Genomic DNA, 19,178 nt, shown 5'->3' with positions numbered 1-19,178 from the left:
ACAGTTCATATAAGGAATAAGTGACCATACCCCATAAGCACCACACACTCACTAATGCATACAGTATGCATCCACATGTCATTAAGAGCATTATAAAAGATTCAGTCTTATCAATATGTCAGTTTATTATAAGAAACACAAGACTTTAACAGCCATTTCCAGCTGGGGAGACTCAAGTGATTTTCTACAGTTTAGTGTTAATCATCATCTAACTCAACCAGTCAAGAGCTACATTTAGCCTCAGATGTTATATGAATATTGTCCCTGAAGGATAGGTTTTATCAGCTGACAATAACCAGTCCCTCCAGAAAAACGCAGATTATTTTTTGTTGCAGGCAAAAATCCTTGATTTTGCGGCAGGTTTTCTTAAAAAATGCGATGGAATATGCGGGATATTTTTGCAATCTTATGCGATGAAATTGTGGGAACTTGCAAAAACTGCGGTTTGATGAAAAAGAGAAAAAAAGTTGACCCCCCCCCCCCCCCCACACACACACCCTGTTCTCACTAGGCTTCTCACTACCTTACTGTAAAGAGTAATTTATTATGACTTCCTATGATAAGCAAGCATACTAAATCACATAATATTTAAGTTCTCATTCTGTTTTATTTCAGACCTTAATTAACACATGGCTCAAACTTACAAAACATTGAGTCAAACAAGTTCTCTAGCTTTACAAAAGGAATATTCAACAACTTCTGTAAAAATAAATACAAATAAAATATACACACAAATATACAAATGCAGTTTTACAGGAATTGCAAAGTGCAATCTCTTATTGCAAAGTAAATCATTTTACATACTACTAATATACTTACAACTGTAAGGTTTTGGTACTATTCTGTAACAAAAAAGTACAATCTTACAACTGTAGAGGTGCATCAACTTCTGAATGAAACTACAACAGTCCACTGTGAAAATGAAAACTAACGGCCTATCATTCGCCATCCTGATCCTCATCCCTCTCTCAAAATAATTTGCCCCCACTGTCATGTAACACACCGGGTAACTGCTTCGCGCTCTTTTGCGCTTATTTTTGTTGGCAGATGAGAATGATTTGCGTCTTTCACCCTGGTTTCACCGCGGGGTTCACAGATGATGTTCACATCGCGCAATTACGTCACTTCATAAGGTTCCCATTGGGAAATAATGGCGATTTACTTGTGTGAAGTAAACGCAAAATTTTTCAACTTTCTGATAAGATATGTGACTTTTTTGCCACCAAAATTATTATTATTATGAAATCATTCTACCTCCGCATATTTTGCTTCCTGAAATCGGCAATTTATGCGGCGAAAGTGCGGCGTATTTGAAAAAATGCGACCCTCGCATAAATATGCGGCCCTTGGCTGTATGCATTAAATCAGGCGATCGCATAATCGCGTTTTTCTGGAGGGACTGAATAATAATAAATAAATAAACATTATGGTTACAAATACAAATGTACTTTTAGAAATTGTTTTTGAAAAATACGGTGTTATTGTTTTGGCAAGCTTAAATTAAAACTTCTATGAAAACTTGTGTGATATTCCTTTAAAATAATGCTTTAGAATATCTTTTAAGTATACTTTACTAAGCAAATAGCATAATCTACATATGATTTACAGATTATTTTAATAAATATCAAACATTTAATTCAAATGTGCAATATAGCTGACACCTAGATGAACAATTACAGTTGTTTTTATGACTATAAGTCATTCTCCTCAAATGCTACTGACGTTAGAAAAGTGTGTACCAATATCGCATGTAACTTTAGAGACGGTCCCTAAATTTTTTTTTTTTAACTTTTAGTTTTCTTTTCTCTTCGCTGGATTGGATTCATCCATCAATTATGAACATTCAGCCGCAAACATGAGGTGCGAGCGGTCGCGAGCGAGGATGGGAGAATGGAGGAAGTTTTTTTTTTTTTTTTGGAGCGACTGGGGATGGTGCCCCGTTTCGGGAGTTCGGAGCGGGATCGCAAATCATTTGAGTCAGTTATGGGGATCGCAAATCATTTGAGTCAGTTCGGGAGTTCGGAGCGGCTTCGCGGATCATTTGAATCAATTAGAGAGTTCCAAGCGGATTCGCGAATCATTTGAGTCAGCTCGGGAGTTCGGAGCGGGATCGCGAATCATTTGAGTCAGCTCGGGAGTTCGGAGCGGGATCGCGAATCATTTGAGTCAGTTATGGGGATCGCGGATCATTTTAATCAATTCGAGAGTTCGAAGCGGATTCGCGAATCATTTGAATCAATTCGAGAGTTCGGAGCGGCTTCGCGGATCATTTGAATCAATTCGAGAGTTCGAAGCGGATTCGCGAATCATTTGAATCAATTAGAGAGTTCAGAGCGGCTTCGCGGATCATTTGAATCAATTCGAGAGTTCGAAGCGGATTCGCGAATCATTTGAGTCAGTTTGGGGATCGCGAATCATTTGAGTCAGTTCGGGAGTTCGGAGCGGGTTCGCGAATCATTTGAATAAATTCGAGAGTTCGAAGGGGAATCGCGAATCATTTGAATCAATTCGAGAGTTCGAAGCGGATTCGCAAATCATTTGAATCAATTCCAGAGTTCGAAGCGGATTCGCGAATCATTTGAATCAATTCGAGAGTTCGAAGCGGCTTCGCGGATCATTTGAATCAATTCGAGAGTTCGAAGCGGATTCGCGAATCATTTGAGTCAGTTTGGGGATCGCGAATCATTTGAGTCAGTTCGGGAGTTCGGAGCGGGTTCGCTAATCATTTGAATCAATTCGAGAGTTCGAAGCGGATTCGCGAATCATTTGAATCAATTCGAGAGTTCGAAGCGGATTCGCGAATCATTTGAATCAATTCGAGAGTTCGAAGCGGATCATTTGAATCAATTCGAGAGTTCCAAGCGGATTCGCGAATCATTTGAATCAATTCGAGAGTTTGAAGCGGATTCGCGAATCATTTGAGTCAGTTTGGGGATCGCGAATCATTTGAGTCAGTTCGAGAGTTCGAAGCGGATTCGCGAATCATTTGAATCAATTCGAGAGTTTGAAGCGGATCATTTGAATCAATTCGAGAGTTCGAAGCGGATTCGCGAATCATTTGAATCAATTCGATAGTTCGAAGCGGATCATTTGGGGATCGCGAATCATTTGAGTCAGTTCGGGAGTTCGGAGCGGATTCGCGAATCATTTGAATCAATTCGAGAGTTCGAAGCGGATTCGCGAATCATTTGAGTCAGTTTGGGAGTTCGGAGCGGGATCACGAATCACAAAAGATTCGCGCTCGTAAATTTTCAAATTGGCCATAACCTTTAATTCGTTGTTGCCAACTGGGGTGGCAGTAGAGGTGGCAAGGCTTTCTTTTAGGGTGGCATTTGCCATCACCCCGATAGATCCGCCCCTGCTGGCCACAGATCCAAAATTTCAGTGTAATAATCTTCAAGCCGCTTTTTTTATCACTCTTGCTTTGTGACATGTGACATCATGCTGGAAAATGCACGCATCATCACCAAATTGCTCATGGTTCGTTGGAAGAAGTCGCTCTTGCAGGATGCTTTGATACCATTCTTTATTCATGGCAGCGTTTTTTGGGCAGAATTATGAGAGAGTCATTCACACACACACGACTGGTCTCAGGATGCTTCACTGTTGGCTCAACACTGGACTCATGGAGGTGTTCACCTTTCCTTCTCCGAACAACTGATTCTCCAGATGTCCCAAAGAGTCGGAAGCTCTGCACCAGTTTGTGTAACTCTGCAATGTTGAATTCAATTCATGATGTTAATAACAAAGAATGCAATATATTTTCTTACTCTTTGCACTTTTATATCAATATGGAACAAGATTACGTTACTAACTACAATGTTTGTCATCTAATCACGTAATTAATCTACCCAGCTCTGATAGTAATGTTATAAATCAGAATACATAAATGTGGCATTGGGTTATTGCCTTTATCTGATGACAGTGGTGACAAATACTAAGTTTTGATAACTATTAATATTTTAGTGAGAACTGTTGTTACTAGGGCTTTGCAATTAAATCACAAAGGCAATAAATCGTGATTTAAATGTGTGTGTGTATATACACCAAATCATGTGAGGTTGGCATAAAAACCAAAAGCATCTACAAGCACCTTTGTATTATTATCAATAACAGATTTAGATTTAATAAAGATTTAAGATTTTTAGATTTAAATAAAGATTTTCTTGATTGAGAGATCTGTAAATGAGATTAGTCAAACACTCGTGTGACGCAGTTAAATGTGTTTAATTATAAATAATGAAAGCTGCTCTGCTTGGAAGCCAATGTTCATTGTCAATCATGAAGTCAGTGATGAAGATGTGAGGCCAAACTCCATGGAGAAATTAAGCCGGAGCTCCTGCTCATCACCAGATGAAGGACACCAAAGCTCTAAGGCATCAATTACACCCTTCTCCAGCTTCTCCAGCTTCTCCTTAAGCTCCAATTAAGCAGGATGCAGTGACATCACAGATGCTTTGATCCGCTGGAGCAGAAACACTGCTGCAGAACACATCAGATGAGCGATGGAGGGCTCTTCCGTGGATCTTCTGGCTCTGAGGCTTATCATCTCCGTCCTCGGTGTTTTAGGAAACACAGTCCTGATTATCTCCATCCTTCAAACGCCTCACCTGAAGTCCTTCGAGATCTTTCTGCTCGGACTGGCCTCAGCGAATCTGGAGGAGATCGTGATCGTGGACGTTTACGACATCTTGCTCTTGCGTTCCTCTCGCAGTATAAGTGTGTGGAGCTGCAGAGGCCTGAAGTTCCTCTCCATCTTCGGGGAGATCTCCAGCATCCTCTTCACGGTTCTCATCAGCATCTATCGCTATCAGAAGCTGCGGGACGTCCACACGCGGGTCAACCTGCCCGTGCTCATGGACCGTCTGCGCTCGGCCGTGTTTCTGTCTGTGTTCTGCGGCGCAGTGGCTCTTGTCTTCAGTTTGCCCATGCTTCTCATTAACCTGGACTGGAGTCACCTGAACTCCTCGTCTCCGGGCTGTCCGGTCGATTTCTTCCAGTGCTCGTTAACCAGGTGCCCGACTCGCAACCGTCTTTACAAGTACTCCTTCCTTCTGGTGTGTAACCTGCTCCCGCTGCTGATCGTCACGCTCACGAGCACCATGATCGTCAGGAGTCTAATAGTCCAGCAGAAGACGGTGAGGGCCCGGCAGGATCCGAGCGCAGCGACTGTGACGTCCCATCAGCGGTCCAGGACATCCTCGTTCCACCGCAGCACGCTGGCCATCCTGGCGGCCATGACCCTGTTCCAGCTCAACTGGACGGTCTATCTGCTGCAGCACCTGGCCTTTGACCCTCACACCGTCCCTCTGTGGTCAGAGCTGGAGCTCTTCATCACCACCTTTTACACCGCAGTCAGCCCGTATGTCTATGGAATAGGCAACAACCTGTTCAACATCAAGCGCTTCATGAGCTGAAAGCTTCTGATTAGATGACAATAACAAATGAAGCCGAAAAACAATGTGCTGTTCTGAAGAAAAAAAAACCTGGTAACACTTTACTTCAAGCCTTTATGTGTAATGCATTATGAATGTAGTTTTGGTAGGCTTTCTCAAACCAACCTAAAGTTTATCTAGTTATGCCTTGTTATGCACCTTTTGTATACAACTGTAACAACAGTTAATAGTTTATAACACTTATCAAGTCATTGTTACACTATGCTATAATTATTGTGTTATAATTATTGATAAGATACAATGTATCACAAAGCACATTATGAATAATTATAATGCATTACTCCCTTTAATAAATCTTTATAATGCATTAAAGACTTTGTGTTACCAAAAATACTTTACTCTCAATTTAATACAAAATATCCAAATTAAAGTTCTCTAACATTTAAATAACATACCATAATTCATATAATTATATATTTTTTGTTATTTTAGTATATCAAGATAGTATTATATTTTGTTGTTAATGTTTTGAATAAAATTTTGATATTTTTCATTTTAATTACCATTTTAGTATTTTTATGTTTTTCCATATATATATATATCATTGTTTTCCTTGGTTTTCTTCTCATTCAGTATATTATCTTATGATCTTATTATTCCATTAATCCAGTTAATATGATCCAGATCCTTGATTTACACTGAAGAAACTGCAGGTGACTGTCACCTTATACAGCTCTTTTACCTGATTAAATCATAAATACAGATCTGTATAAATGAATGTATTAAGGTTGATTCTGTGATGGCAAATAATAATTTGATTTGAAAAAAAAAAAAAGTAAATTTATGTTTTACCTTTTTCAGTGTAAATGAGATTAATGTAGAGATTCACTATTGTTTATTCATGTTTATGTTGCATTCAGCTTAAAATGGTCATATTGCAAAAAATATGAATTATTGTGAAATATAATTTCTTGTTTTGATTTTGTTTCGTACTGCACCTGATGTTTCTCTCCAATGATAACACACTCTGATTTATGTCATAAATAATAATGAAGTGTTGTGATGTATTCTTAAGACTCGATAAATGCTGACAGTCTGTAATAATTCATCATCTCATCATTTATTGCCCTCGTGTCTTTCATATGCTTCAAACTTAATTATTAAACAAATCAAAATATTTGTTTGCAATATCTTGAAGAATCCATGGAATCTTTCCATTGAAAATAAGAAAAAAGATTCTTTAAATGATTAAAATGCTGAAAAATCAGACAAACATCTTCTGAAAGGTTTCTAGGGTTTGATCACAGACGTTCAGGTGAACTGTGACTCAAAGGTCCAGATATTTCTGACGGATGAAGTGTTTTAATTGATTGACAGTGTTGTGAAGTGAAGCAGGATCTGGGTTTAGCAGTAACAATCCTGAGAAGCTTTCGATCTGAGTCTCTGGTTCCTGTTCCTGTGCTGAAGGCGTTATATGTGACTCGGTGAACACAGTGTGGTTCAGTCTTTAGAAAGTGCAGCTCTGCTCTCTGACTGAAAGTGAAAGTTTGAACGCTGATTTTGTTGTGTTCTTACAGTCATATCTGGAGATGTGTGTGACTGCTGTGGTTCAGTGTGACCTTAAACTATCAACACAGTCACTTCATCTATCTCCAGTCTTCTCAGGAGTTACTCTTCTTAAAGCATTACTCCAGTTCCAGAATAAAAATCTTCTGATGAAGTCTTTCTGTCTTCAGTCACAAAGAAATGAGGAAAACATTCCAGGATTTTTCTCCATATAATGGACTTCAGTGAAGATCAAATCAGAGGAATAAGCCGAGGAGTAAGAGTCTAATCTGGAAAAACCATCGCTCATTTACTAAAATAACTAAACCTTTACCGCTCTACACTTTTAACCTATTTTTTGCAACTGAATCCAGAAAGACATCTTGAACTAATGCTTTAAGGAACGCAGGGTTCTTGTCTCATTATCCGTTTTGTTTCAAAGCAGCTTTACAGAAAATGTGTTTCTTTTTGTTTTACAAACGCTGGTGAATATATAGCTAACAAAAAGACGCTTCGCTAATGTTCCAATGACATCATGAAAATGTTATTTATGAATATTCTCTGAAAGCTCAAAACAGTTTTAGACAGGTTTAGATGAAGGGAACATTCCATTCCATCATTTTACAAACATTAGGATAATGGTCTCTTCTGAAAACATTTCAGAAAAAAACCTTCGCGGATGGATTTTCTGTGCATTATTAAAGACAAAATAACTTTGAAAAACAAACATTGTGTCAATGTTACTAGACGGACATTGTTCTGAGAACATTCTGTTATAAAGAAAGGAGGGACTCGAGACCTGAAGAACCCGGCTGAGACCGCGGGAAACACCAACATCCCTCCAGAAGTTACACACTTACAGATACTTAAGCCACAAACAGATGAGGAACATTAGATATTTGCCAAAAGCCAACAGTATTCTTACTGTACTCACTGCCAACAGAACACAAGTGTCATATACTGTACGTACAGTACATAAACAGTGAAAACATAATGTAAGAAACAACCATTTCATACAGTAACATATAAATGTAGACTATGTTTTTAGGTGTATCTCTCTCTCTCTCTATATATATACTGATTTATTTTGTTTAAATATAAAGTTGTATATAAATTAAATGTATATTGTTGGCATATGGTTGCTACATATACTATGACAAAATATAGCCGTATAGATATTTCTTACATATACACATTTTCTTGTGAGGGTTTTAAACATCATCAACTGAGAGAATGAGGATATGTGAAAATGATATATAGCTTTATAGATGAATATAGGACAATGTCATTTCTGATAAAGGGCTATATATTATAAGGTCAGCAGAAACATATTCAAATGTTCTTCTGTAAAGCAATAATAGAGTATATGCTATATTGTTTATATCTGATGACATTCAGGTGCTCGATACTGTACAGACAGACAGAGCACTGCTGTTCACGAGTGTGTCGAGTGTGTCGGGTGTCACGGGTGTTTCATCATGCATCGCGACTCTATGACTTTACAACGCGTGCTCATGCTGCACATTATTGACGCTCGGACGCCGAATGCGATGCACATTCGTGATTTCCTGATTGGATGAGGAGGCTGCGAGGATCAGCATGTGTGTGTGAAGTTCTGCGCAGAAGCAGGAAGAGAAGCAGCAGAGCAGCAGACGAGCAGCTCCGGGCGAACACCCTCCGGGACCTCCTTGTGTTTACTGGTGAGTGCTCGCGCGCTGCACGGGGATCAACACGCGCTCCGTCGCGCGCTCCGCGCTAAGTTCCGTTAACGTTAACACACCCCATACCGTGCTGCGCGGACGCGTTAGATCACGGGCGCTTTAAATCGCGAGCTAGAACTTGATAGCAGCGCTCGCGTTGTAACGCCACAGACGCTCTTGTTGTTTGTTGTTGAGGAAGGGCGTTATTTCTGCCGAAGGCTGACGTTAGGCCTCCCGTGTTCTAATAAACAACAAACACCGCGACAACGTCACGAACTAACGAGCGTGACGTCACGACCGTAAGAACTTCAAGTGGCCCGACAACAACACAGACGAGAACTTCAGTGTAACATTTGTGACAGATCACCAGGTGTCACTAATCCCGTTTGAAGTCCAGTTATGTAGATGTGGTGTAACTGAAAGGTTGTAGGTTCGAACCCTGAATGGGTTGCTCTGTTGTTTCATGCATTAAAGACACCTACACGAATTCATATTCTTGCTGAATTTTGAGCTTTATTCTTCTGAAATAAATTATTTTTGTTCTTTTACAGTAAAACTAACTTTAGTTGCATGTGCCAGATTCCATAATATTGTACGACTACAGCAGAATATGATTCAATTTACAGAACCTTCAGAAACAGGGAAAACGCAGCTCATGCTCAAGTTAAAATTTCTTGCAGAATTATTTGTAGAAATGTTGCATTGCATTCTTTCTCTGACCAAAGTGACCTGAATGCACCTGATATCAGTCACGACTAGTCACGAAATATTATGAAAATAGTTTGGAGTGAAAGAATTTACTTAATTTTTCAGGCCAAACTGTTCTTTAAATGTTAGTGCTGTGTGACATTATAAAAGAGCAAATAGCTGCAGTAATTTAATGTTTACTAATTTAAGATTTATTGTACATATTGTTCAGTCCCCAGAAAACAATGTTTAATGTAATCAGTTTCTGCAGGTCTTCCACAGATTAAGGACTTAAACTCATAAAGTCGTGGCATTCAATGTTTTACTCACTGCACAAACGAACATCTTCCTCAGTATTTCTGTCTTTGTTTTTCAGTATAAATATCTAAACATCCTTAAATCAAAATACATTTACTGGAGATGCCAATGAAGACTTGTAGTTTTGTTTTCTGAGAAATTAAACAAACTTGAGTAAGTTTATGCTTAAAACAAACAAATATCTGCTAGTGAGGTCCGAAAATAAACTTTCAATAAATAAACATCATTATGTCCTGACAGTAGAATATGAGACAAATAATCTGTGTATAAATCAAGCTCCTCTGGCTCCTCCCAGTGTCCTATTGCCATTTGTTTTTAGCTTGTCCTGAATCACTAGGGTGCACCTATAATAAGTGTTTATATTCGGACTATTTTAGATTGCTTCGGGGGTACCGCGGCGGAGTAACCCAGTACCTTTGTGATTCTTCATAGACATAAACAGAGAGAAGTAGTTCCGGCTAAAATGTCCCTCCGCAAGACGCAAGCAGTTCTGTTTATTAACCGCTAGAGCGTCAAAAGTTCCCTACCGCAGCTTTAATATTTGATCTGTTTGTCAGAAAACAAAACTTCATCTCTTCGTTGTGCTTCATCTTAATTTAAGGATGTTTAGATGTTTGAAGAACAGCACTTTTTTGCATTTTTTTCTACATTAAGTTGTTGAGTGCAGTGGTATTCAAGCTAGAAATATTACTTTACAACTTTGAAGTGTTACTAATACAATACCTTTATTAAGATTGTTTACCGTTCAATTTATTCCTTAAATATTCTTTCCATGGTCTTAAATGATCTTAAACTTAATTGAAACCTGCTGAAACCCTGTTGTTAATAAAAGCGGTGATTCCTCTCTTGTTCATGGTTATTGTAATATTAACTGGAGATCCTCTTTATCCCGTAGCTCTTCTCAGGAAGCATGTGATGACCCATGCACGGAAAAAAGCTTTCCTCAGCCAGTGTCCAGGTGAGGGGCGTGGCCATCAAGAGGGCTGGTCACATGGTGAAACTGTGGGTGGAGCCTGGCCTGCGCACTCATTGCGAGAAGGCAAGGCCAAGAAAGACATGGTGAAGAAAATCAAGACCAGCGGTCAGGAGAGTCAATGTTTGGCAAAACATTCAATGAAAATGAATGAAACTAAGACCAAGAAAACAAAGTCCAATGCTGTGAGTGAGGGCCATCGGAAGCTCTACCCGTTACGAGGAAGAGGCGAGGCGTTGAGTTGCCATGTTCTGCTCACTCGCTTAGATAATGAGACCAATGTGAGTGAGGAGGATCCCAACAGAGTTCCAGGGCACAAAAAGAAACCAAAACCCTTCAAAAAAGCAGAAAACATCAGGGAGTCATCGCAGGAACAACTCACAGTTATTGATAAACCTTCAGCTCAGGAGCCACGGAAACGTAGACTAGCTTCACTCAACGCCGAGGCGCTCAACAGTCTTCTGCTCGAGAAAACCGACGGGCCACCAGCTGCCAGACTCACGAAGAAACAAGGCAGTGGTTCGTCCACTACAGAGCAAACAAAGACCGGCTTGAAAAGAGCCGAAAAGCCCAAGCAGATGAAGAAAGCCTCGGCCGATAAGACGCACAACGCTGAAGCGAGTTTGTATGCTCCCGCTCCCAGACGCTTGGCTGGACTCAACGCCGCTGCACTGCTGAAGCTCACCAGCTCAACCACCACAAACAAGCACAGGATCAGAACAGACAGCAAGACCGTCTGCGCGGCAGGGAAGCACAAACCCAAAGCGCAGAGGTCCCTGAAACACAGCTGGAAGCAGCCTGAACTGGAAGGAGCCTGCGAAGTGTGCAAAAGCAGGAGCTTTGAGTCGAAACTGACTCCAGAAAGTCACTGCTTAGCTAAAGCAGGATACCATGGCATGCTGGGATATCATCCTGTGAAGCTAGTGAAGGAGGAGCCGGTGGAAGCAGAGCTGAGTCCGTACCACTGCTGTCCGCCGGAGGGATCGGTGGAGTATTGCCACCGGCTGGCGCTCTTCCTCGGGCAGAAGGCATACGGCGAGGGCGAGGAGCACCCGGTGGTCAAGCACGAGTGCCTGGTTCCAGCGCATCCAGCCCTGACCCTCAGCGCCCATCCCTGCCTGTGTGCTGATCCATGCTACTCCAGCTACTACGTCCACATCGCTCATCCCGGGATGACCAGTCTGAGTGCTCAGACACTGCCCTTCTGCCCACACGGCCTCTCCGGGTCCAAGCTGTTGGCCTCCTCAGGTATCACACACCCTGCCTTCTGCGGGTCAGTGGGGTCGCCCTGCTGCTGCGAGGCCTGTCGGGTCAGTGGATACACCTTCAGCGCCGTGCAGCCGGTCGCTAGCAGGACCTGCTGCCATCCAATCAAAACAGGTGAGGATGACGACTCTGTGATGGTATTGCTGCCAGGGCTTCAAAAAGGTGGACATTTTCCACTAAATTTTCCAGGGATTTTTTTGAAAGATTATGTAAATTTACTGAAAATGTTCCACCCCTTTGGAACCCTAGTTGCTGCATGATATCACCAGTTTAATGTTACGATACACTTCCGAGATAGAGATTTGTGATGCAACAGCATTTACACCACATACACAAGTAATTACTAGCAGTGCAGACACTAAAAGTGTTATTCTGCAGCACCTTTTTAAACAAGTTCAGGAAAACCGCACAATCCAAATTACTGGCATGATTAGCATATTGATAGCATGATTAGTGAGTGATTAGCATGTTGCTAGCATGATTCACAAGTGACTAGCATGTTGCTAGCATGATTAGCAAGTAGCTAGCATGTTGTTAACATGATTAGCAGTTTACTAGCATGTTGCTAGCATGATTAGCATGCTACTACCATGTTGTTAGCATGACTAACAATTAACTAGCTTGTCGCTAGCATAACTAGAAAGTGACTAGCATGTCACTAGCATAATTAGCAAGTGACTAGCATGTTGCTAGCATGATTAGCAAGTAGCTAGCATGTTGTTAACATGATTAGCAGTTTACTAGCATGTTAAGTTGAAAGCACAAGAATGTTACTATAAAGTCGTACTTACGAGTGGGAAACCTTGAGTTTCTGAGTTGAGGGGAATCATCGATGGATGCAGCTTCTGTAATGTTGGTAATTTGGTGAAATTAATATATTTTTTCATATACAGTAAAGCTAAGTTGCATGTATAAAATACCATTCAATTCTCAATTACCAGAATATGTAGTAATTTAATTTATACAACCTAAACAGAAAAAAAACACATCCTTATTTGTCATTTTGTAGAAGTAGAGTTTAAAAATTGTGGTGAATATTTGTTAGGAATGTTACATTGTCATCTTGCTCAGACCCACGTGACTTAAACGACATGATGTCATTATCATGCCTTCCATCTCACCATATCGTAAATACGAAGTTTATAGTTCGCACGAAGGCTCATCCTGACAGCATGCAAGCTTTTTTTTTTTGTAATTCTGACTAAAATATCCATTATTTTGTATTAAAAAAAATGGAAGCACTTCAAATCTCTTCCCTCAACAGCACCATAAACCACAGCTGGTTGACAGGCTTTTAATTTAAAGACAGAGCCATAGTTTATTCAGTAAACCACTGTTTAATAAAAATATATATTATTATTTTTAACGTGACTTTAAAATTGAGGTGCATGTTTTTAGTACTCATGGAGGTGTTTGATTGTGCTGTTGTAGAAGAGGAGCACAGTCGCCCGCTCCTCGTTCCCCAGGTCCTGCCGCGCTCCGGATGTCCCAGCATGCCCCGAGCGACCTCCCCGGCCTCCCTTCTGTCCACGATGTCTGACCGCAGGAAGACAGAAGTCAGGCTTAAGGTGGCCACAGAATGCCCTCAGAACACCCAGCCATCCAATGACTCGCTCACTATGGGCCACAGCATATCATCCCAGAAACAACCTACAACTAGTCCAGCAAGTGCCAAACAGCAGAAGAAGGCCACGAACGGATGGCGTGCGGTCGGAGACCCGACAGAGAAGGAGGTGTTTATTGCGGTGAGCGATCATTGAGCAGTTCAGATCTGAAGTGCATGTGTTGTGAGTCTGATCTGTAATGGCATGCTTCTGCAGGGTGATGACGAGACAGTTCTCCGTCAGTGTTATGAAGGAGTGGAGCGGGACGGAGAGGTGATCCGGGTACGAGACACTGTGCTCTTACGATCCGGACCCCGCAAGAAATCCCTGCCTTACGTGGCCAAGATCTCAGCTCTATGGGAAGACCCCAGAACAGGTGACCATTCACTCGCAAATCATGTGCACTCTGTCAGACCACTCAAAGCTAGTGGTGTGAAGTCTGAATCTGATTGAACAGTTCAGTCACGGGATGAAATGAAGTGTGATTTGATGTGTTTTTAGAGGAAAGACATTCAGTTCTGTTGGAGTTTCTGTTCTGGAGTTTTCTACTGCTCAAGAACTTGCTCGAGTCTTGTTGGAGCTTTAATTGTCTCTGCTGATTCCTCACATGATCTGATGGGTTGTGTTTCAGGAGAGCTGATGATGAGTCTGTTTTGGTACTATCGGCCGGAGCACACGCAGGGTGGCAGAGATCCCAGCATGCACTGCGAGGTGAGCCACTGCTGGTATCATGTGACCTGAACACACTTAAGTCCTGCAACAGTGTTGGTTTGGGAAACTTTCTTTTAAATGTAATGCATTACAGAATTGCGTTACTCCCTAAAAAGTGTTCCTGTGGCTCCAGTGGTAGAGTATTGCTTTAGCAGCGTAAGGTTGTGGGTTTGATTCCCAGGAAACACGTTAGCTTAAAAAAAAAAAAAAATGTTAGCATAAAAATGTTAGCATGAATTTTTTTGCATTGCATTACTTAGTTACTTTTTATTGAAAGTAATGCATTACGTTACTTTTGCTTTACATGTTCTCATCTGTCCTCGGCTTGCTTGTTTGTTTTTAATATTTTTTTTAAATGAAAAGTTGTATTTTTGGCAAATGTAAAAGCCCTTTCACATATAAAGTGAAAAAAGTGAAAGTGACTATAATATAATTTGTGATATGTATAACAATATATATAATATAATAAGCGAATATAATTTTCACAGAGAAGCTCTGATTTGGGGATTTGAGCTCTTGATATCTGGGAAGCGTGCACATAAACACTCGTGTAGTAGAGGCGTGAACAACAGTTCGCAATAATATTTTCTCCTTTTTTGGGGCGAAAAAGAATTAAGAATTAACACTAGCCTCAGGCTGAAGCAAATGTAAATTCCTGTCTGTACAGAAGAGGGCACCAGTTTGCATCATATTCTGAGTTTGCATTTCACTGTTCTTTTTTTGAGGAATACTGAATCTGTGCGAGTGACATTTAGTCTAGATCTACAGTAACATCATATTCACACTTGCTCCTGATTTCTCTCAACATGGCAACCGGAGAGCTGTCAGTCAATACATGAGAAAACAATGTGACTCCTATATTTCCATTACTTTACTAGTTAGTTGGAAAAAAGTAATCTGATGACGTAACTCATCACGCCGGGGGATTTTTCTGGAGTAAACGTGTCACATGTCTTCTTTCAGAACGAGATCTTCGCCTCTCGTCATCAGGATGAGAACAGCGTGGCCTGTATCGAGGAGCGATGCTTCGTCCTGCCGCTAGCACAGTACTGTAGGTAAGTGTCGCGCCGCCGCTCAGATGCGTTCCTCACGCACGTGTCTCATAATCACTTGTGATGTTGCAGATTTTGTGCCTTGGTGAAGCGCCGCTCGGAGGGCGTGTCCGACCACGCCCCACTGGTGCCCCACCCCTCTGACAGTGCTGGCCCCGCCCACCGGCTGGTGCCCCGCCCCTCCGACAGCACTGGCCCCGCACAACATCATGTGCCCGACGGCATCGACCCGCAGCTGGTGTATCTGTGCCGGCACGTCTACGACTTCCGCTACGGCCGCATCCTCAAGAACCTGCAGTGAAAGCGTTAGTGTGTGTCCAGTGGAGACACCAGCGTCCGGTCAACATTCAGAGCTATTCGATAATCTGCCTTCTTCATCTCTCCTTCAGAGACTGAAGGTTTGGTGGTTCTCTTCAACTCCTCGTCACGCACACTGGACTGTCACACTGCTGAGGGATGATGGGAGGATCTCTGAAGGATCCAGAACACTGATGCTTTCATAAAACATCACTCCTAAAAATAAAAGTGCTTCACGATGCCACAGAAGAACCATTTTGTCTAAATGGAAAAAAGTCTTTAACATCTTAAGAAACTTGCACAAAAGCTTCTTTGTCGCGAAAGAAGGTTCAGATTATAAAAAGGCAAGAACCTTTGAATGAATGTTTCTTTGTGGAAACAAAAATGGTTCTTCTATGGCATCGTTGTGAAGAACCTGCTTTAATATCCACCACGACACAGATGAATAGGTGTGAATGGGTCTTAAAGGGACAGTTCGCCCAAAAAAGATAATCCTGTCATCATTTTCTCTCCCTCATGTCGTTCCGAACCCGTATGAGTTCCTTTCCTCTGCTAAGCACAAAAGAAGCTATTTTGAAGAATGCTGGGAACTGAACTACTGTTTCTATCCTTTCGTTTCATTTTAGGGTGAACTGTCTCTTTAAGAGCGGCTCATGTGATCTGGAGAAGATGCTCATCTGATGTTCTTCATGTGTTTGATTATCAGTCGTCTTCTTTGCCTCTTTCTTTAACATCCCGCTCCTCTGACCAAATTAACCAAAGGACCTTCAGGGTTAAACGCGGCCAGCTAATCAATGAATCAGAACAGTTGAAGAGTTTCATGTGATTTTTACGGAGATCTGTGTTTGTTATGAAACTGAGCTCTTAGCTTCAGATCCTGTAGAATGCACAAATATATTTTAATATTTATTTGAGGACGCTTTTAGCCCCCCCCAGAGAAATTGCACTATTACGTCCCCTGTCATTTCTGTCTTGTTCTTTAGATGCAGAGCTTTAATTCATTTTCTAAGTGAAAAACATTCCTGTGCTTAGAAATACGCTAGTGTTTGACATCAAGAACTAAACACATGCTTTTAAAGTTCATAACTCTTCTAGAGACCATTATATGCTAGTTTCATTTTATTATGAGTTTAATCTAGTTTTCACCTGCTGTTGATGAGAGACGGACACAGCTGTTTCGTAGCACCTTAATATAAATGTGTGGTTAGATGAGCAAATATTAGATGCAGAATATATGGATTACAGTCGATTATGAGTCTACAAGATCCGGTACAGATGTATTATATTCATTAAACATTTCCAGAATCAGCTTCACTTTACTAGTTATGATTAATTTAACTTGTTCAGATCTTTCCAGCGATTACAGAAGAAACTCTAAAAATAATTCATATTCTTATTGAAGCGATTTGAGAACAGCATCGTCTTTCTGCTTTCGATTTCTTCTGAACAAAAAGGAGGTATTTTATTAATCTGGAATATGCAATATATTTTTTGGACTATTTTTGAGACAACTAATCTATTTAAATTCCTGTCCTTTTCTCTGATTTATGATCTGGATTCAGAAGTGAATTCTGAGGACATGTACGTATCGTATCGTATCGTAACTCCAGGCCGAGCTCGTGAAGTTTATCATACTTTTGAGACTTGTAATTGTATTTAAAGAAATAATTTTAAATGAAGTATAAGCATATATCTATATTTTGAGTCCTCTACAGTGTTTTGAAGTGCTGTTGCAATCTTGTGCTCAATAAGTGCAGTAGATGTATTATTAATTTAGTTTAGTGTTAATGAGCTCTTCAGTGATGCTCAGACGAGGTCATGAGTGAAAGTGATTAAACACCCTGCTAACGAGCTGTAAACACAGTAAATTAACCTGAAACACTGCCTGACGTGGATGTGATCTCACTCCAGGTTTGATCTGCAGTTCAGTTTCATCTGTATTTTGTTTGTTTCTCTGACGTTTTGTGATTTGTTTTATTGACCGATTGTTTAATCGTCAATCCTCTGTAGTGTTGATGGCTATTATAGACAGATTGATTTATGATTTATGATATATAGAGGATTTTAACCCTTTCAGAAATATTCCAGATCTTTCCAGAGAAAGTGATCCGTGGAGTTTCCTGATCGACCATTACTTCACAAATACTGTTCCCTTCCGAAATCTGCGTTTGTTTTGTATTTTTCTTTCTTTTTATTTATTTTTTGATTGTTTGACTCATTCTGATGTTTTTTGTCCCTTTGTTTTTATTTTGTTTTTGTTTTAGGTCTGCGTGTCTCTTTTGTTTGATTTCAGAGAGTAAAAGAGAAGTACCTATTTTGTACCTCTTTCACTTTTTTTTTTTTTTTTTTTTACGGCATTGGATTCCTGCTGATTATTGTTCAATGAAAAGTATTTATAAAATATAAACTGAAGTCTTTTGTGAAAGCGTTGAGTCTGTTTGCTGATTCTCATGGTATCAAAACTTATTTTTAAAGCTATAAGCTACATGTTATTTTAATATTTCATGTAACTTTGTAGCTTTACAATTTTCCATTTTTATTTCAGTTTTAGTTTGAGATATTTTTTAACATCATCTTAAACTCTTATATACATTTTCATTATTTTTTAAATGGTTTTAGTTAATGCCTGAACTCGAGCAGTTTGTTGTGTTTCATGTCTATTTTAGTGAAAAATGTCCAGCTGAGTCTCAGACATTCACATTTATCCTCATTCATGTTCATCATTTTGAGTAAAATCTCATTATAGTGAGCTTCAGTTTAGCTTTGCTCTCTGTGTCCAGAAGATGTCAGTCTTCAGTAACGTGTGTGTGTGTGTGTGTGTGTGTGTGTGTGATAGAGAGTGTGTGTGAGATAGTGAGTGTGTGTGTGTGTGTGTGTGTGTGTGATAGAGAGTGTGTGTGAGATAGTGAGTGTGTGTGTGTGTGTGTGTGATAGAGAGAGTGTGTGTGTGTGTGTGTGTGTGTGTGTGTGTGTGTGTGTGTGTGTCTGTGTGATGTGTGTGTGTGTGTGTGTGTGTGTATGTGTGTGTGTGTGATAGAGAGAGTGTGTGTGTGTGTGTGTGTGTGTGTGTGTGATAGAGAGTGTGTGTGTGTGTGTGTGTGTATGTGTGTGTGTGTGATAGAGAGAGTGTGTGTGTGTGTGTGTGTGTGTGTGTGATAGAGAGTGTGTGTGTGTGTGATAGAGAGAGAGTGTGTGTGTGTGTGTGTGTGTGTGATAGAGAGAGTGTGTGTGTGTGTGAGATAGAGAGTGTGTGTGTGTGTGTGTGCGCGTGTGTGTGAGATAGTGAGTGTGTGTGTGTGTGTGTGTGATAGTATGTGTGTGTGTGTGTTTGTGTGTGATAGAGTGTGTGTGTGTGTGTGATAGAGAGAGTGTGTGTGTGTGTGTGTGTGTGTGTGTGTGTGATAGAGAGTGTGTGTGTGTGTGTGTGTGATAGTATGTGTGTGTGTGTGTTTGTGTGTGATAGAGTGTGTGTGTGTGTGTGTGTGATAGAGAGAGTGTGTGTGTGTGTGTGTGTGATAGAGAGTGTGTGTGTGTGTGTGTGTGTGTGTGATAGAGAGAGAGTGTGTGTGTGTGTGTGTGAGATAGTGAGTGTGTGTGTGTGTGTGTTTGTGTGTGATAGTGTGTGTGTG

At 40.6% G+C, this 19,178-nt stretch overlaps 2 protein-coding genes across 2 annotated transcripts; both read left to right on the top strand.

Moving 5' to 3' along the window:
• Positions 1-4,386: 4,386 nt before the first annotated feature.
• Positions 4,387-5,417, top strand: LOC127938588 (uncharacterized). The gene has a single exon (XM_052535298.1). It carries the CDS (start codon positions 4,506-4,508, stop codon positions 5,415-5,417), a length of 912 nt encoding a protein of 303 aa, XP_052391258.1. The 5' UTR covers positions 4,387-4,505.
• A 2,931-nt stretch (positions 5,418-8,348) lies between these two features.
• On the top strand, positions 8,349-17,974 carry LOC127938268 (bromo adjacent homology domain-containing 1 protein). The gene is made up of 7 exons (XM_052534743.1): positions 8,349-8,641; positions 10,542-11,999; positions 13,317-13,630; positions 13,706-13,865; positions 14,121-14,200; positions 15,164-15,255; positions 15,325-17,974. Exons 1-7 carry the CDS (start codon positions 8,518-8,520, stop codon positions 15,551-15,553), a joined length of 2,457 nt encoding a protein of 818 aa, XP_052390703.1. The 5' UTR covers positions 8,349-8,517; the 3' UTR covers positions 15,554-17,974.
• The last annotated feature ends 1,204 nt before the right edge of the window (positions 17,975-19,178 follow it).

This window comes from Carassius gibelio, chromosome A20, assembly GCF_023724105.1.
Source record: "Carassius gibelio isolate Cgi1373 ecotype wild population from Czech Republic chromosome A20, carGib1.2-hapl.c, whole genome shotgun sequence".
In the NCBI taxonomy this organism is placed as follows: Eukaryota; Metazoa; Chordata; class Actinopteri; order Cypriniformes; family Cyprinidae; genus Carassius; species Carassius gibelio.
Note: the sequence above shows the minus strand (reverse complement) of the source record. Positions and strands in the feature narration are given on the sequence as shown.

Coding starts and splice junctions, on each gene's coding strand:
- LOC127938588 (XM_052535298.1), top strand. CDS start 4,506: ATGGAGGGCTCTTCCGTGGATCTTCTGGCTCTGAGGCTTATCATCTCC.
- LOC127938268 (XM_052534743.1), top strand. CDS start 8,518: ATGAGGAGGCTGCGAGGATCAGCATGTGTGTGTGAAGTTCTGCGCAGA. Junction 8,642..10,541: donor GGACCTCCTTGTGTTTACTG/GTGAGTGCTCGC, acceptor TTTATCCCGTAG/CTCTTCTCAGGAAGCATGTG. Junction 14,201..15,163: donor ATCCCAGCATGCACTGCGAG/GTGAGCCACTGC, acceptor GTCTTCTTTCAG/AACGAGATCTTCGCCTCTCG.